We start from the raw sequence: 18025 nt of genomic DNA on the forward strand, positions 1-18025 counted from the left end.
CCAATTTTGGTGTATTAAATTGTAAAATGCATAAAAATCAACAGTTAACATTTTTTAAACATTTAGCTATAAAACTAAATTTAAATCTTAACTAAAAGAAGTGTTATGACAAAACGATCATAAAACACTTAATTATAAAACAACAAATTGCTAAACTAACACACATTAAAAGCAAAAATTAACATTAACACAAAATTTAAAAATAATAAAACTAATAAAAAACGTACACAAAAAAGTATACAAATAAGCCGAGCAACCCCGAAAAATCCAAAAGCTAAACAAATTGGAATTCTGCATTGAAAAACATCGTGCACACAAACAGTATTTAACAGAGCTTATACAATTTTAATAAAATTACACAAGCTGCAAAAAAAAGCAGTCGAGCAAGAAACTAGTATTTGTCAGCTGTCTCGATTTCCGCTACATAACAGCAAACACATACATACATAAATTCAAAGTCTGAACAGAATTAGCGTATGCGCAGCTCATCGCCTACCTATATCCACATACGTACTATATGTGCGTACTATATACATTATGTTTGTGTATATGTACGAAATATGTATCGAAGAGAGAACACACTCGCATAATGCAAGCTGCATTAACATTAATTAATTAAAAAGAAAACAGCAGGGGGCATTGCAATTTCAAACTAAAAAACGGTATAAAATCAATGTGAAACCTGAATAAAGAGAATCGTCTAATTGGCAACAGAATAAATCAATTAAATAGCTGTAGGCAGATATAAAAAAATGACAAAGGCACAATTACACATACACAGACACACTCTCATAAATAACTGAAAAATGATCGTAATTGGAAATTGCTGTACACGGGTTTTTTCAAAGCACTGTGCCACCACAGTATACTCGTACAATCCTTGTAAATATAGCTTAATTTTTAGTAAGTATTTAATAAAAACCTGCATAAATAATTGACTATAACTTGTTATACGTACATGGGTATTTATTGTACAATTTAAAAGAAAACTAAAAAAAAACAACACAAAAATCGCGCAATTGAATGTGTTTGCCAATTAGCATTCCTCGTTTGCATTCCTGTGCAGTTTTTATTAATTTCTGCTTACATTTTGCCGCATTTCTATGTCGTGAATTTTTTATAGAGCTTTTAAGCTGCTGCAATTGGATTTGTGTCGAATCAGATATGGGTATCCTTTTGTGTTTCCTACGAGCTACGAGTGTACAAATCATGTTTATCAACATTTATCGGCATAAAATAAGACTTTGAATAAATAGGAGAACTAAAAATAGCAAAATATTTACTTCAAAAGGCAGTACACACATAAGTAGCTTAACAGGCAAACATCAAACAGTATCAATATAAAGAACGATATAGATTAGATAACGAACTCGAGAGTGAAAAAGTCCAATTATGTGCAAATATTCCCAAAAAGGTTCAGCATTGATGTTCAAGTAGAAATACGAAATATTTCTGAAATGAAGAAGTGACAATCAAAGCATGCACGAAATGGCAGACCAGAACAAAAAATTGTGTTTAGATTTGTTTAATTTCCGAGTCTTAAATTGAAACAATAGTACTTCAATATTCTTTTTGGTTTTCTACCGAACGACTACAGTTTCTAATTGGCAAAGTTTACTCTCCTACTTACCGAACTATCTGAGTGCAGCAGCTTAAGCTTCGATTGTTATCCATTTCAGCTTCATTATTTTAAACTGATTCATGGTAGCTAATAAAATTTCAAGCTAAATAACTTTTTGTTATAGTTTTAGACAATCAAATTAAAAGGCGTACTAAACGCGAGCATAAAAAAAAGAATATATATATAACAACAAAAAGACGAAAAAAAACTAATGACAAGTAAATGGCGTAACTTTTCTGTGAATACATGAAATTAAAACATAAAATTATATTTAAATTCATAGCACATGCTATCATGTGCGTGTGTGTATAGCAAAACTATTTATGGGCTTTAAAAACTTTGTTAAAGCCCCGAATATTGTTTTAGTTTAAAACGAAAACAAAGCAAAATTAATTTCCAACATATACCATTTTTGTAAATTGTTTCACTTGGGAAAATCGACACGCTACTGCAAAATAAATAGTGAGAAATAACATAAAACTAATATGAAGCGGAACGAAAGGGAATAAAAAGAATAAAACCAAAATACAAAATACAAAATATATGCAAAATTCGAAGACAATTCGAAAAAGTCAAATACATAGACGTGTGTATATGCTCTCATTGGTTGTGTTTTTAGGTTATAATTAAACATGCCAGCGTGAGTGTATGTGTGGGTGTGCACAATTCAAATATATACATATATACATATTTATGTGCACTCATACATACACTCATATAGGCAGTCGTTCATTCAATCACTCAGTCAGTCAGTCACTCAGTCACTAAGTACGGTTCATGGTCATACATACATATGTAGTTGTACAGTTCATTTGCACATTCAACATTATAGTATATATATATATATATATATATATATATATATATATAATTACATACGAGTACATATATGTATATATAGTACACATATGCATAAATTACTTAATAATAATTAAACTTAATTAGCAACACAAGCTAAACTGCAAATTATTGTAATGATGTCAAACATTTTGAATTTGCCTTTATTAAAATCATTTCGTTTGTACGTTTTAGGTTTAGCTAAATGTTATTATATTGTGCTTGATATACAGCAAAAACTGCAACAAAAAGCATAGCATAGTTATAGATAAAGCCAGGACATAGAAAGAGAAAACGTGTAATTTAAATACTGCCACAAAAAGACAAAATAAAATGCAAAAAGTACATATAAAAATATATACATATAACTCTCTACATATAGATATACGAAGTATGTAGGCATGAGTATAACTACATATTGGGTGCGCCTAACACATACACCCGCTCACACACAATCACCCACATACACACATCAGAACCTAATGTAAGTGTAAGGCTATGATATTTCAAAAAGAAAAAAAAGAATAAGGAAACCAGGCTCGAAGTTAACATTGTGGTTAAGCTACAACCAAGAAATGCAAATATACTGATACACACACACACACACACACACATTTGTATATAATGACTTTACATATATAGCCGCATAAGCGCGCGCACACACACGCATACAACCCATAAGAAAAAATAAAAAATACAAAATTAAGTGAGACACAGCAAACTAGTTAAGCAAGCCAAAACAAAATGCCAGTTTGAAGTAACGTACGTGAAAAACATGTAAATATTGTCGGCTTAGTTTCTACACTCCATCAATATTGCCGACACACGCTGCGTATGCGTAATGGCATGGCACATAGACTTAGCACTAGGCAATACAGCAAGTCAAAGAATTTATTTCAATGTACGATTGATTTCGGGTACAGAAATCCGAGCAGACAACGAAAACGTGCACTCAAACCTAAAGACGTGCACAAACTTAGTAGCACACACACACCAACGTATTTACACCTTATACTAAAACTTTGATCAATATTAAACCACAACAACTATGCCAGAATGCTGTTTAAATGCCCTTTCCAAAAATTCAATTGTGAGATACTACTTTTAAATACCTACAGTAAATAGGAATCTTGAAAATATATTCAACAATTACTTTCTTAATTACTTCATTATTAAAGACACATTTCCCAATTTTCAATTTGGTAGATTAAAAAATTGGAAGGAACAAATCTCATTCATATATCCTATGATACCAAATGATTTTTATCTCTACATACTTTTAATTACAATTATTTTTCAGAGAGTAAACACTGAGCAATTATATTACCTCAAATCTAAAAAACAAAAAAGATTTAAAAAGATACGCCCTAAAACATAATAAACCGCCAAATTGTTGTTCTGATGGACTATCTGGTCGATTTCTTCATTATTTATATATTTAACAGTTGTATTTATTGCTACTCTATCAAATTCAACTTATATTTTATAATTGTATTTGTTCATACTCTATCATATTCAACCTCTTAGAGTGTTTAATTACATAACGTACTCTAAGACCATATATCCATAGAACTGGAAGTAAACTGCAAAAACCATTTTTGAATGCATTAGAATTCTATTCACTTCTGAAACGTTCGGAAAATTAATAAACTAATGTTGTGTTGCTTAAAAAACTGCTCAGAAACAAAAAAAAACTGCACTGAAGTTTCACATTTGAGCTGACTGCCCTAGAAATTTAAGTACTTATATGCTGCTTCAAGTATTCCATTTATTTGTATTTATATAATTCACAAGTACAGTATTTCACGGCTTTGGAAAGGGTATTAAAAACCACGAAATAATCATAATTTTCAAACATTTTTTTTTATTTTCCAAGTCACACGTAGCACATACAGTAATAATAATTAGTTTAAAAAAGAAATAGCTATTAAACAAAATATATAAAAGATGTAAAAATGAATAAGATCGAAAAACAAAACTATTTGATAAATATGCGGCTTGACCCTGAGATTCAAAAAACATAAAATCGTATGTCTTCCAATCAAAGGTCGTCTTTTGTAGCAAAACACAACAAGAATCAAAGTCTGCGTATTGCTAACACAAGAATTTTGGAAGCGCACTGGCAAGCAAAATCGCAATTGTACTCCACAACAGAATGTTCGTTACCAGAGCCCCACACCCACAGTTACACCATGCACAATACAACACTAAAACAGAGCACACAAGACATTTCAGAGGTATTTAATTACCAGCTTTTAGAGTTATATTAAAAATAAACTAAGCGACTGCTATTTAAAAGTAAAAACTTTACTCAAAATTGTGTGTCAGCTTCTGACTTTTCAATGCTTTCTAGTTAGTCCTACAAGTGCTTACAACTCATTCTCTCTCTCCTTTATAACACCATTTCATTTCAATAGACTCCTCACGCATCAGTTCATTTCATTCTAAACAGTAAGTAATAAAAACTTATCAAGTACCTGACAATAGATGCAATATGTATTCACAAATTCCGTACACAAGCTTCTCCCGCTTCCTCGCTTCCTTATCAAACTTGTATTTAGTCAAGTCATGCACCTGTTTACTATATACTACTTGTATACTATACTTCTTCCGACATGCCAAAACAAACCAACATCGTCTTGTACATATATACAATGCTACTGCAGCTGCTCACAAATTTGCGTAAAGTTTCATCTGTTCAATGAATACAAAAACGGTTTCAACAAGAAAAAATGCAACACACATCTCTTACATATTTCAAGCAGCAACGAACGACTTGGCAATTGCAGGACAGTAATTGCCAGCACCCCCACACGTCCTTTCATACATCATTTGCAGTACCAAAGAACAACAAATGAACTTAAACGAATTTGAAGTGTTTTATTATCCGTACTTACGTATTTACGAAATCAAAACAATTGAATTCTGAGAATCGAAATCTTTTAACTTTTGTAAAATATTTTCAAACACACTTACACACACACTCAAGACAAAGTATTGAATTTCAATTTAATTTCGTCGAGGAATCAAGAAACTACTATTAGCTTCTAATTGGCAAACAGGATACATGAGGGAGTACTCGGAGTATTGAGTGGCCGTACATTTTACAAAATAATTTACCTATTTCCGGAATATTCTTGACTAAATCTACCATCGATGTCTTTATCTTCCTTTTTGAAATATGTATATTTATACAGAAACAATTATTTCAATGATCCCAAATAAGTTTAGTTGAATTAGAATGGAATTTTTGACTTTCAGTCAAATTTTTTCGGGGTTACGTGACATTCAAATTTGCATTTCAACTGGAAAAAGAGCTTCTCACCTTCTTAGAATCATCTGCTTATTATGTTAAAACTTCAATAGCCAATGATTTAGTACGATAGTTTAAAAAAACCCAAGTTATACAAATATACAAAAAGATACACTGCGCAAGCGGCACCCTTCTCGGCTACGGAATATTCAATGCGTTTAAAATATATAAAATTATATACACAAAATTCCGAAAAAAGCCTATAAGTACGGAGTAATGGCAGACACGTTTCGCAATCCTCATGAATGTTACTTTCTAGAAGCCATTTGATCTTCATAAATGTAGATCCTTGTACATATTCTATTCCAGTTGTAAACTATTGATGCTAGCACACACATAAATTAAGGAGACCAATGATATTAAGAATGCTAGTACTTGCGGACTTCTGAGTATTTTTAGTCAAAAAGAGCTACAGAATTTGCAGGTTTGACCTAAGCCAGCTCGACTCCTTAGTATCTACAATAGCAGCTATCGATAGTAATCGGAAAATGTATTTGTAATATCGGCAGTGCGATCAATAGTTTCCCAACAGTACTTCAAATATATTTCTATAGATTTGCATACGCAATAGTACACACAGAGACAAACTTCAATACATACATACATACACCTATAACTTACTATACCTACCACAAATTTATTGTATAAAGTGCATACGGAACACGTTTCGATCATCTGATTTATAGGTATACTTGTATCATCCATTGTTTTATATGCATGTATGTATATGATGTGCGTTGAATGGCATTTGTACTTGTAAATTTGAAAATTGAAAACAAAAACGAAATAAAACGTATTGTATAATGTAAAGCAAGTAGTTATACATCATTTTTAAACTACTATATATTAGTATGCATACGATACATTAGAATTATATTATACATATTTATATGTATGTATGTATAATCATGTATGTACGTATATTTTTTGTATTAATTGTTAGATGCCGTTAGATTTAAGTGCTTCAGTTGCCATTTTTGTGTACATTTTACAACAATAATTTCAATTCGTATTAAGTAATCGATTTTTAAAAACCAACTTTTAGCATACAAGATTTTTAACTCAAACAAAACAAAAATAAAATATAAATAATAAAAAAAAAACAAACAAAACCAAAATGCAAAAGCAACAAAAATCTTGTAACTCACTGGGGAAAACAACACCACGAAATTAAAGTTATAGATAAAAATGCAAACTTGCATGCACCAGCGTCGAGCTAAACTACAAATAAACAAAATACAAGTATATAGTATGTTATAAAAATCCACTATAAAGAAAGAACGAAACCGACTTTTAGTTAGACGTGTTGCGCTCACTAAAAAATATTTGCAAAAGAGGAACGTATGAATAAATAAATAAAATTTAACTAAATTACAAATTTAGTTAAAAATGAATGGCATAGCATAAGTTCCAAAAAATATATAAAAATGTATGTAAAATAATTGCAACTAATAAAGATAAACTACAACAAGAAAAAAAATTGTATGCTTAAGTCTAGATTTAAGCACACTGCAAATCAAGAAGCAACTAAAAATTCAAACAGCAAACAAACATTGCGCATGAGTATTTAAAGTAAATGTCAAAATAAATTTAATTATAAAGTTGCATTTACATTTCACATGAAAGTACATAAAAATACGAAAAATACATACATACATAAACATATATGGATATATATTTAAAATATAGTCAAACTCTTTTGAACAAAAATAAACAGCAAACATATTACATATTACATAACAACTAACAACTACTCGACACTGAGAGAAAAAATTACACGCGCAGCAAAAACAAATTAAGCAGAAATAACAAATTTCCAAACAACAAGTAAAAAAATCTAATTAAAACGAAGCTATGGAAAACAAATTTCAAAAAGAATGCAGCATACAAATTTTGAATTGACACAAAATTTGCGTGTGCAGAAATAATTAAAAGTATAATGAAAGAAATTGCATTGAACTTTAAATTTAAGGCACTAATATTGAGGCGGCAGAAACAACTCAAAGACATACAAGTAAATGCAACATATTGCAAATGAATGAAATTTAAATGAAAAATAATTTAAAAATAAAATATAAAAAACAATTACTATATAAATAAATGTTACGCGTTATTAAATAAAGATGAATGAAAATAATTTGTTTTAAAAAATCGGACGAGTCTTTTTTTAATTGGAGGAACCATCCCACTCTTTATACGAAAGCCCTGAAATAAACCACCTCTCTCTATTCACAAAAATATAGTAAGCGGAAATTAGTCTGCAAATTCTGAATTTGGATTAACTGATCCTAGTCCTTCAGTTTGGTTTCACAACTCGACACGATACTACAGAATCGAGTGCGAATGCAAAAAAACATTTGTCATTTGTAAAGTGATACAAACATTAGACAGAGTTCTTAATTCTAGCTTGTCCCACTAGTTTGTACCCACTTATGTAACTTTCGGATAAATATTAGACGTGTTTGGTCCCATTTCGATTACTAGTTCCATTAAAGCTGTTAAGTCTGCTAGTACTTTGGTAATGGGGAAGAATTCTCTACCAAACGCACGCCTACATACGGTTTCCAACTATGATGCCAATATTTCTACAAGTAAAGTGCTAAATATTATCTCCCATGTACACTGCAAATCTACAATCTTAAAACTTTTGGCATAGCATTTGAACATTTAATTTATTAAGAGGCTATATGAACAGCCAAGCGCCACACAGAAACTAAAGCTGATCTGCCATATAGGCTGTAAGTGCTTACAATCGTAATCAGTTCACTTAAAAATGTTTCTTCCAATCTCTTGAGATTCAAATTGTTCACATAAAATTATAGGAACTAAGCTGCACCGGTGCTGCAGCATAGCTACCCAATGCTAACTTCAGTAATGAGAACTGACATCCCGGATAGGTCAAGCTGCAGTCGTGGGAATCTCGGGTTGCATGCCGATAGATTTGATCGTAATGATGATGCTCATGTGGCTCCTGTGGGTCCACCTGTGCCGCCGGAAGGCTCAGAACGATGCGCAGTAGCTCCTCGAGCATATTGCCACGCCTTGGTCTTTTTAGGTGCATGTATTTGGCACTTTCACAGAGCGCCCGCGCCACACACGCCTGACCATTGTAGCCCATACTGTTGACAAGGAAGAGATGCATGGGAACTTGTTGTTTTTATTTTCGTTTTTGTTGGTCCACTTACTGATGCAGAGCCGTCTGCACTTCCTCATAAAAGCTGCGCCGGTTACGGCGTTGGATCACGGCCTTTGTTAGATTCTTGGCAAATCCATGAGCGTGCTGTCGGACCCACATGTGATTGGGAAGGTCGTAGGCAACGCCCCAGTTAACCGCCCAACTGAGCCAGTCCACATTAGGATTTCCAATAACGCCAATAGTCAAGCAAATGGCAGCCTATTCAAGTAAGAGTGGAAACAATGAACTCCTGAATGTCAACTCCATTCGGCGTGTATGGCAGACTCACACCGAAACCGAAGAGCCCTCCGGAAATGCCAGATACCGTTTGTGTCGACTCAGCACTTTCGTCACAGCCCGAGTGGTATTCGAGTTTCGAACACTGACATCTATGGATGAGGTTTGTACTGTAGGAGCGACAATAACATGCCCAACCAGTGCGATTAGCGTAAAGTCGAGTAAGCACCGACAGCTCATTTTGACAACACCGCGTCCAATTCGAGACTGTCGACTGGCCAGTTAGCGGGCTATGGTAACGATGACCGATTAACTGATTGCTGTGTAAACATATTTAGCGGCTGATTAGCGTACCATTCTCTGTTGGCTGCACTGATTAGCATGGAAGTGCAAACTGGAACAAGAGCTAGCGCTTTATTAACAACCTGTTTTACAATGCAGGTCAACGTCACCACCACTGTTAGTCCGATATTTTTCAGCATAATCAACATTGGCACTGAGGCATGCAAATTTTCTGTCAATAGCCAAACATTCCAGTTTTGAATTAATTTTTTTCTGTTGCCGTGCCATATTAAACGCTCCGACTGTCAACACAGGGAACACAGAATGAATGGTCCACAAATTGCAGCAGAGGCAGTGCTAGCAGTAAAGTCAAAAACAAATACTACGAATTATGGCATAAAAAAATGGTTCGCATAAAACTGTCAATAAAAATTTCAGTTTGCGTATTTGTTTATATTCAATTGCATTTTTTTCTCGTTCTCGCACATAATAAAAATGTTTGTTGTTTTTGGATGCAAACTTGTACGAGCACACTCACACGCACAAGTGAATTTATCTCTCACATTCTACCGAAAAATATTAAATATATTTACTCCGAGCACAGTGCCACACAAACAAGATCGTAACAGAACTTCCAATATCAGTTATTGGTCCTATTGATGACATTTTTTTGGATAATGCTGTTGTGATTACATCTCTCCAGTAGCTGAACTAGAATGTCTGGTATGATCAACATTATACTATAACTCGTATATTTTCATTATCTTTTTATACCCTCTACCCAAAGAGTACAAGGGACTACTAGTTTTGTGCGAATGTATGTAACACACAGAAGGAGGCGTGGCAGACCCCACAAAGTATATATATTATTGATCAGGGTGACAATAGCCATGTCCGTCTGTCTGTCTGTCTGTATCAACGCAAGGATCTCAGAAAGTATACGAGCTAGAATAACCAAACTTGGTAACCCGATTCACCTATGTGCTCCTCGTGCTATGTTTGTGCGTTCCTTAGCACATTTATCAAAATATTGCATTAAAATTTGCAAGTCTATATATTTATTTGTTATGTTCTCTATTTACGATAATTACATAATAACCCCTACTAACAGTTTGATGGTTTCTTGATAGTCTTCTGATACAAGCTGCGTTCTAAAATAAAATTGGTCGTAATGTCTTGAATGACGACAAAAATTTTGGCCAACCAAAGATCGTGATTACCGAAGATGCAGTCGGAAGAGTGCGTGAAATTAATATGAATGGAATTGAGCATCTCAGGAACATAATTTTATGGAATTTTTACAGTTGGGCTACCGAAAAGTATGTGCAAGGTGTGTTTTTGATTCAAAATCGCATTTTAACCATCAACCACTTGCCGTACATTTCCCGTTGAAATTAACGATTATGTAGCCATGTAAGCCAAAAGGCTGAATCTAAAAGTCTTTTACCGACAACATTCTGAAGGCCATGTCGGTCAACGAGCTTAAACACTCCTTCGAGATTCCGTCCAAGTCCAAAGCGTATTAAATATATGGAAGTAAAATAAATTGAACCATGATTATTTTTTTCTTCTTATTTTCACAAGTCCTGTTTACTTTAGTAAACATTTTGAAGAACGAAAACAGTAATATATAATACTTTTATTCAGTTTTCATTTGATTGAAGTGTGTATTGAAGACTAGACTTGTATATGACGGAGCAATTTTTTTGTTGTTTAACTATAACTAAATGAAGTTGGTAAGGAGAAGGAGGACGCCTGTCATTTATTAATTTGGACTTCATGTTGGTTAGTTAGCATAAAGTAATTAAGTGGTGGTAACCAAAGCGGACCACATGTAGCTGGAAAGCAGTGCAAATATGACATGCTGCGACAATTGAACAACCACGTAGTCGCACGAATTGTCATTTGCTGGCAAGTTGTGGTTGGAGAAGCTGCAATTATTTGACTTAAGTCAGTGCCCGATTGGGGTCAATGTTGTAGAACATGAATGCCATTAAAGGCAAATTTGCAAAATGCTGGTGGCTGTTGGTCTTGTTCCTTATATACCATGCGCCTGTCGCTAGGAATACGAGCATGACAAACACAAATCGTGTCAGTTTTCTTCTCGAAAGCCCTCCACATCCGGCACAACTTTTGAAGCGACGGAAACGTTGGTTAGTCTACGAATTGGGCACCTCGCTGACGGTGAGTACGAAAAAAATGAGCTTTGGCAACTGAAACTTGAGAACATTTTTGGCAGTTGACTGTGAACGTTGCAAAATCTATAGTGGATATTACGCCTAGTGGTTTGATATGGATAGCAGAGTATACGCTGGTATATGATCTGCCCGCTGGCACTGCGGATTGGATTCCACGTCGCACACACAAGCCGGAACCGCAGCTGCCATCAATACCTCGAACACCTGCATTAGTGAAGCCACGCATTGTGCCGTACAGCCCTCAAAATCCTATTCAGCCTTTCTTTTTTGCTTATCCCCAAAAAGTTCCAGCTCCTATGCACTCTCGGAAGTCCTTTGCCAAAGTAATACAAGTACAACGAGGCTGTTCGAAACTGAGCTTAGTCCGAGATAAGTATGGCAATTATTACTGTAGCCGTGTTGCTAAGAAATCCCGACGATTACGGCGTCAGCTAACGGAAGAGGGCAAGGTGGTCATAAACCATCAAAATAATCCGCATGGATTGTTATTTGATGTGATCTCGTTGTTATCCATGGCGTAAGTTGCAGTTTATATTCACTTGAAATAATACTAATACTCATTAATAGGTATAGCTACCAGATACGGCATTGTATTATGCGCACGCTCTGCGAATCTCGTCATTTGATCTCGCTACCCGGTGAATTTCTTTTCCATGATATTTTTCGAATTCTTTTGCATCATGTTCAACCGGAAATTGCCAATCAACCATCGTATATAGAGGCCTTTACAGCCGGCTACAGTCTGCATGAGTGTTCCTCATTGTATGGACCACACTGTCGGCATAGCTTTCTGTTGGAGCTCGTGCAACGCTTCTCTCCAAAAAGGCAAAAAATAAAATAATACTACTTATGAAATAATCCTGTAGGAATAATACAAGTAAATTGTAATTGGAATATGTGGAATGAACTAAATACACAACAGAGAAACGACAGAGTTTGTTGGAGTTTTAACTTATACCCGTATATACATTTCGCTTTCCTATCACTCACTCGTATGTTCAAAAATAAATACTTAACCATTTACAAAATAGGGCCATTTGTTTGTGCAATGCATTTTCGAATATATTTGGGCATAACTTTGAAACCTTAGTTTATTTTGGGGCTTTTGATAATTTTTGTAGCTCAGCTAAATGTATAATTATAATTATATATTATGGATTTGATGCAAATCCTAGAATATAATTTGATGGTCCACATTTCTTCTTTTCATTTCATCATTCCAATCATGATAACATTTAAAGTTGCTTTTAAGATAACTTCTTAAAACATTCAGTGTCCTAAGCTAAAGTGTATCTAACACAAGTAATACCCTACATTTATTGTGGGCTTTGATTTACATGACTGGATCGATTTATCTCGTCATGCTGAATAAGAATAAATGGGGGAATACATGGAGGAATACATGGGGTTTAATGGGGTCGAAGATGCCTTTTTCTCCTGTTACATACGTTGCACAAACACGATAGCAAATCCTTTTTATGTGTTAGGTACAGGATATAAAGCAGTACCAAGTGTCGTCACATTTTTAATTACTTGTAAAATGCAATGAGTGGTGGATTTTAAGATATTTAATTCCATATGAACTAATTTTACCGAAGATTTGGACCGATTTTTGGTAAGCCCACGCACTATTTGACTGCATCTTTGATAATAACAAATTTTGGATGGTTAAAAACGATGGTTAGTTTTGTGCGAGTGCACATGGAACACACAGAAGGAGGCTTGGTAGACCCCACAAAGTATATATATTCTTTATCAGCATGACAAGCCGAGTCGATGTAGCCATGACCGTCTGTCCGTCTGTCTGTCCGTCTGTCTGTCCGTCTGTCTGTATGAACGCAAGGATCTCCGAAAGTATAAGAGCTAGAATAACCAAACTTGGTATACAGATTCTCCTGAGCCCGAGAAAGGACGAGTTTGTTCATTTTTTCTGATCCACCCCGCACTCCCCCCCTATTAACGATTTTCTATAACTCCCGTAATTTTGAATAATAATAATAATTTTGAACTAAAATTTGGTAGTCGCATTAGGTTAGTGATTATATATCCGTATACCAAGTTTCATTATGATATAATGATCGGAAAGAAAGTTATAGCAATAAAACCAGGCCCAATGCACACATACATACATATGTACAAGTACACAAACACGCATAAGGCACGATTCTGAGGTAAATGTCAATGTAAGTATGCATGCATGGAATATTTTATATTTAATTTAGTTAATTAATTAAATTAATTTAGTTAATTAATTTAATTAAATTAATTAATTAATTTAATTACTTTTTTGTGGGGTGGTACAGGGTATTTAAGAGTTGAGCCTACTCGACTTTAGCATTCCTTTCTTGTTTATCTTTGTTCGATACTCATTTTAGTACCAATGGCATAAATATGCCCTTACCTTAGATGCAATAAACCCGCTTCCAGTGGAGCAAACGAAATGAAATTTTACTGAATGCCGGTAAAGGACTTATCATCACCAACCAATCGCATATGTATGTACATATGTATGCACATATAACCATACATAGTATTTATTGCATTTTAGTCCAAACTCGAATCGTACCAAAGTAATTTGCTATTTGGGAAATGAATTCTTTAGAAACTTCAGAGAGTGTCAGAAGAGAAATATCATATAGTAAATACACGTATAATTATAAGTACAAATACTGAGCCAGCAAAGGCCTGCTAGTCACATATATGTACAAGTAGATGGAGCCACCAGAAAATGCCTCATTCCAAAGGTCCTGTTTAATTACTATCCTTTTAATAACTGTCTCTTTTAGGAAGCATTTTATTTTGCATTAGGTCATCCATGGTCACTATTTGTGACTACACCTGATGCAATGCGAGTAGATATGGCCACAAAATTTTCAATATCTATGTACGCAGGGGTTATATTTTACTATATTTGTAGTTTATTTTATTTCTTACAACTGAATTACAAAATAAAAACAAAATTAGTTATATTTTTATATGAGTAGAAGGGTTTTAAGAGTCAGGCCCGCACGACTCTAGAATTTAATTCTTGTTTTATTTTTATACAATTTCCTTTTCCCTGTACCTTCTACGTCTTTACTATCTTTATTAATTTTTCAGTATTTCTTTTAACCTTTACGATTAGGTTGAAAATGTTGTACAAGCTCCAATAGGAAACTGTGCTTACAATGTGGTCCATACAATGAGGAACATTTATGTAGCGAATGACCTGCCGTAAAAGCCTCTCGATAATGCGTCTTATGCGCAATTTCTGGATACGCTTGACGCAACAGAATGCGAAACACATCGTGAAACAGATCTTTCCCTGGCGGTAAGATTAAATGCCGTGACTCGCATAACATTCGCATTATACAATATCGTTGATTATAATTGTACCTATTTTAAAAATAAAATACTAAGTATATTAATACAGTTATCAAAGATCTCACAAATATAACTTACACTGTGGAAATCCATGCTATTATATCAAATAGCATGCCTTGCGGATTATTGGAGTCATTAGCCACGTGTATTCCTTCATCCTCCAGTTGACGTACCAGCCGCCGATGTTGTCTATTTACGGTTGAAGGACGACAGAAGTAAGTCCCATATTGGTCCTTATATAAATCGGATCCTTGGCAGCTAAACTGTGCACGATTCGTATTCGAATTGCGACGTCCAGAGGCTACTGGACTCTCTTGGGGATATGCCAAAATGAAGGGCTGCGTGGGACTCGAAGGATTATAGGGCACTATAATAGGTGCCACTCCTACAGGCGGAGGGGGGAGTGGTGCTGAGACTGGTGGGGCTGCTGTTGGTGGAGCAGGAGGTGCCATTGGTGGTGGACTTGGGGGTTTAGGTGGTGGCGGTATCGGTGGGGCAGTGGGTCTCTTCCGCCTACGACGTGGAATCCAATCCGTTGTGCCAGCAGGCAACGAGTAAATAAGCGTTAATTCAGTGGTCCATGTACAGCCGCGTGGTGTGAGTCCCACTATAGGCCTAATAAGGCTCTGTGTCAACTAAATGTGTGATATTAAAAGCATTAATTTTCAGCACTAGTCTAGGGATATTTCCGAACACATTTGTCTTTATATAGATATACAGGCAGAAAGTGAACTACTTGCAATAAGATCATGCTGAAAATCTAACTTTGAACTACAAATACTCATCAGAAACTGTCACCTGAGTTATAGTTGAGCAAAAACTTATTCGATTGCGATCAACAGCTATAAGTTATTTCACATTATGGCTAAAATCACGAGCCACTATTGACAATCCACTAATACTTAAACATTGTTCGATTATTTGATAACCATATGCTTTCTCACTCAACTTAATCGGATATGTACTATATTTCCATGAAGGAAGACAGACAGAGCGACGGATCGTATGAGAGGTAGACAATGCTCTATAGAATAGTCTCGTCGTCATCTTTTTTAATTGCTTCTTCTGGTTTCTACAAACGTTCATTTCCAAAACAGTAGATTTTTCAGTGTAGTCTATTAAAGCATTTCGGCATTCAATTGTATAAGAAAAATCCAAAACAAATGCCCAAAAACAATATATTTTTGACAAAAGTATACGAGTACTTACAAAAAGCATGGAGCCCAACTCGTACACGAGCCAACGTTTTCGTCGCTGCAATAGTTTCATCATCACCTGGGGATTTTCCAACATAAAACTCACATCCTTGTTATTATTACTACTTGTACTATTGCTATTAGCCAAAACGCTATGAAGTAGCATCTGTAGGAGGCACAAACACCATATGAAGCTCTTTGAACTGAAGATCCTCATCTCTTGACCAACTGCAAACGATTAACGACTAAGGCGAATCAATCTGAACACAACATCCAAACTCAAAACATGTTCTACATGTAAATCACGTGTTTATTTGGTGAAGCAATTAATTCATCCAGACAGGTGGCCTAATGAAAAGTTCTAGACCAAAAATTGGGTCATAGCAACGTCGATAATTACACCCAGAGAAAAATGCAATGTAAAACCACAATTTTCTTAGTTTAAAACAAAAAACATCATAAAGTTAGTGAACAAAAATATGAATACAATTTTTATAAAATTCCTGAACAATGCAATGGGAGGAAATGGTTCTATGCACCAATTTGTATTTGCATATTTATAGGTATACACCTATATTCAGCTCAAGTATTTACCACTCCGAATATCCAATGAACTGGCTGGCCGTTCAATAAATCCATTAACCAAGACCCCTGTGGACAAAATATATGGATTTTACCATTAATCGAATATTTATAAGCAAATAAAAAATGGCAGGTCATAAAAATAAACTTAAAATATAAGTATTTGTGAAAATATTTAATTTATTAATTAGAACGTGAAAGTTACTAACCGGAATAACCAACTAAGCCACATTGGTACTGACATCTGTTGTCACTCTGGTACGATATACCTTTCAGTATCAGATCGTTGCTTATTTAAGTATTTGCCGAAAATTCTAAGTGCAAAAGAAAAAGGGTGAAGTGTTAATATTGCAGTAGAAAAATTTTCTTTTAATAATATAACAATGTGGGTTAAGGAAAACTGTTCAACCACTTGCATTCGAAATGTTTTCCTTTCCTTATTTCTCAAATATAATCCCCTTCCTTGTCCTGAACTTCGAACGGTTGTCTTTTACTTCTGGAATGATTTTGATAATATAGGCCCCAATAATATCAGACTTGAATCAATGAGTAACGCCTATCCACACAGTGACTGGCACTGCATGTCCTCTATAAAAAAAATTGAACACAATTACAAGCAATTGATTTAAAAAAAAAAACAATACACAATTTCTTACTTATACCATTCAAATATAAAAATATTTTTATGCGACTATGTATGTTTTTTAAAACAACTGAAAACAATATTACACGATTTCCCACATCTTAAGCTTAAATCAATGGAAGCAATTAAAACGTGAGTTTCCCACTTTTTTTTTCGAAGTGTAAATGTTTCTGTTGAAACAACTTTTATTAATTTAATTAGCACATGTATTGGTATGTAATATTAATTCATATAGCTGTCTGACTGTTCTAAGAAAACTCCCAATTAGCATTAAAATTGTAACTTAAATTTCGGGTCTAACAAATGGAAAAATCTTCAGTATCTCACAAGTTCTCCTTCATGTAAGATCAATCATCGGAAAATACTCAAATGCCATGAGTGGACTGCTGACATGAGGCCTGCTGTTAATGCTTCTACAACAGGTTCAGGACTTAATAAATATTTAAGAGTGAGATCTTAGATGCAACAGCGTCTTTGAAAAGGTAAGCCAATTTTGTCGAACACCACAATGTTACGTTGGCAGCCATCGCTAAGGAACTACCGCGGGGCAAGCGGTTTGTGGTCTTTCTAGAGGGATC

General features: G+C 34.5%; 3 protein-coding genes across 3 annotated transcripts; 1 reads left to right on the plus strand and 2 right to left on the minus strand.

Moving 5' to 3' along the window:
• Nucleotides 1-8577: 8577 nt before the first annotated feature.
• Nucleotides 8578-9423, minus strand: LOC115625406. The gene is made up of 3 exons (XM_030520445.1): nucleotides 9238-9423; nucleotides 8957-9165; nucleotides 8578-8890 (listed from the first exon to the last, which is right to left on the minus strand). The coding sequence occupies exons 1-3, from the start codon at nucleotides 9421-9423 to the stop codon at nucleotides 8578-8580; spliced, it is 708 nt and encodes a 235-aa protein (XP_030376305.1).
• A 2115-nt stretch (nucleotides 9424-11538) lies between these two features.
• On the plus strand, nucleotides 11539-12504 carry LOC115625408. Its single transcript, XM_030520447.1, has 3 exons — nucleotides 11539-11649; nucleotides 11705-12180; nucleotides 12231-12504. The coding sequence occupies exons 1-3, from the start codon at nucleotides 11539-11541 to the stop codon at nucleotides 12502-12504; spliced, it is 861 nt and encodes a 286-aa protein (XP_030376307.1).
• Nucleotides 12505-14770: 2266 nt separating this feature from the next.
• On the minus strand, nucleotides 14771-16388 carry LOC115625409 (CASP-like protein 4A1). The gene is made up of 3 exons (XM_030520448.1): nucleotides 16236-16388; nucleotides 15105-15652; nucleotides 14771-15038 (listed from the first exon to the last, which is right to left on the minus strand). Exons 1-3 carry the CDS (start codon nucleotides 16386-16388, stop codon nucleotides 14771-14773), a joined length of 969 nt encoding a protein of 322 aa, XP_030376308.1.
• Between the last annotated feature and the right edge of the window lie 1637 nt (nucleotides 16389-18025).

The sequence above is a fragment of the Scaptodrosophila lebanonensis genome, unplaced genomic scaffold (genome assembly GCF_003285725.1).
Source record: "Scaptodrosophila lebanonensis strain 11010-0011.00,11010-0021.00 unplaced genomic scaffold, SlebRS2 tig00000072-arrow-pilon, whole genome shotgun sequence".
In the NCBI taxonomy this organism is placed as follows: Eukaryota; Metazoa; Arthropoda; class Insecta; order Diptera; family Drosophilidae; genus Scaptodrosophila; species Scaptodrosophila lebanonensis.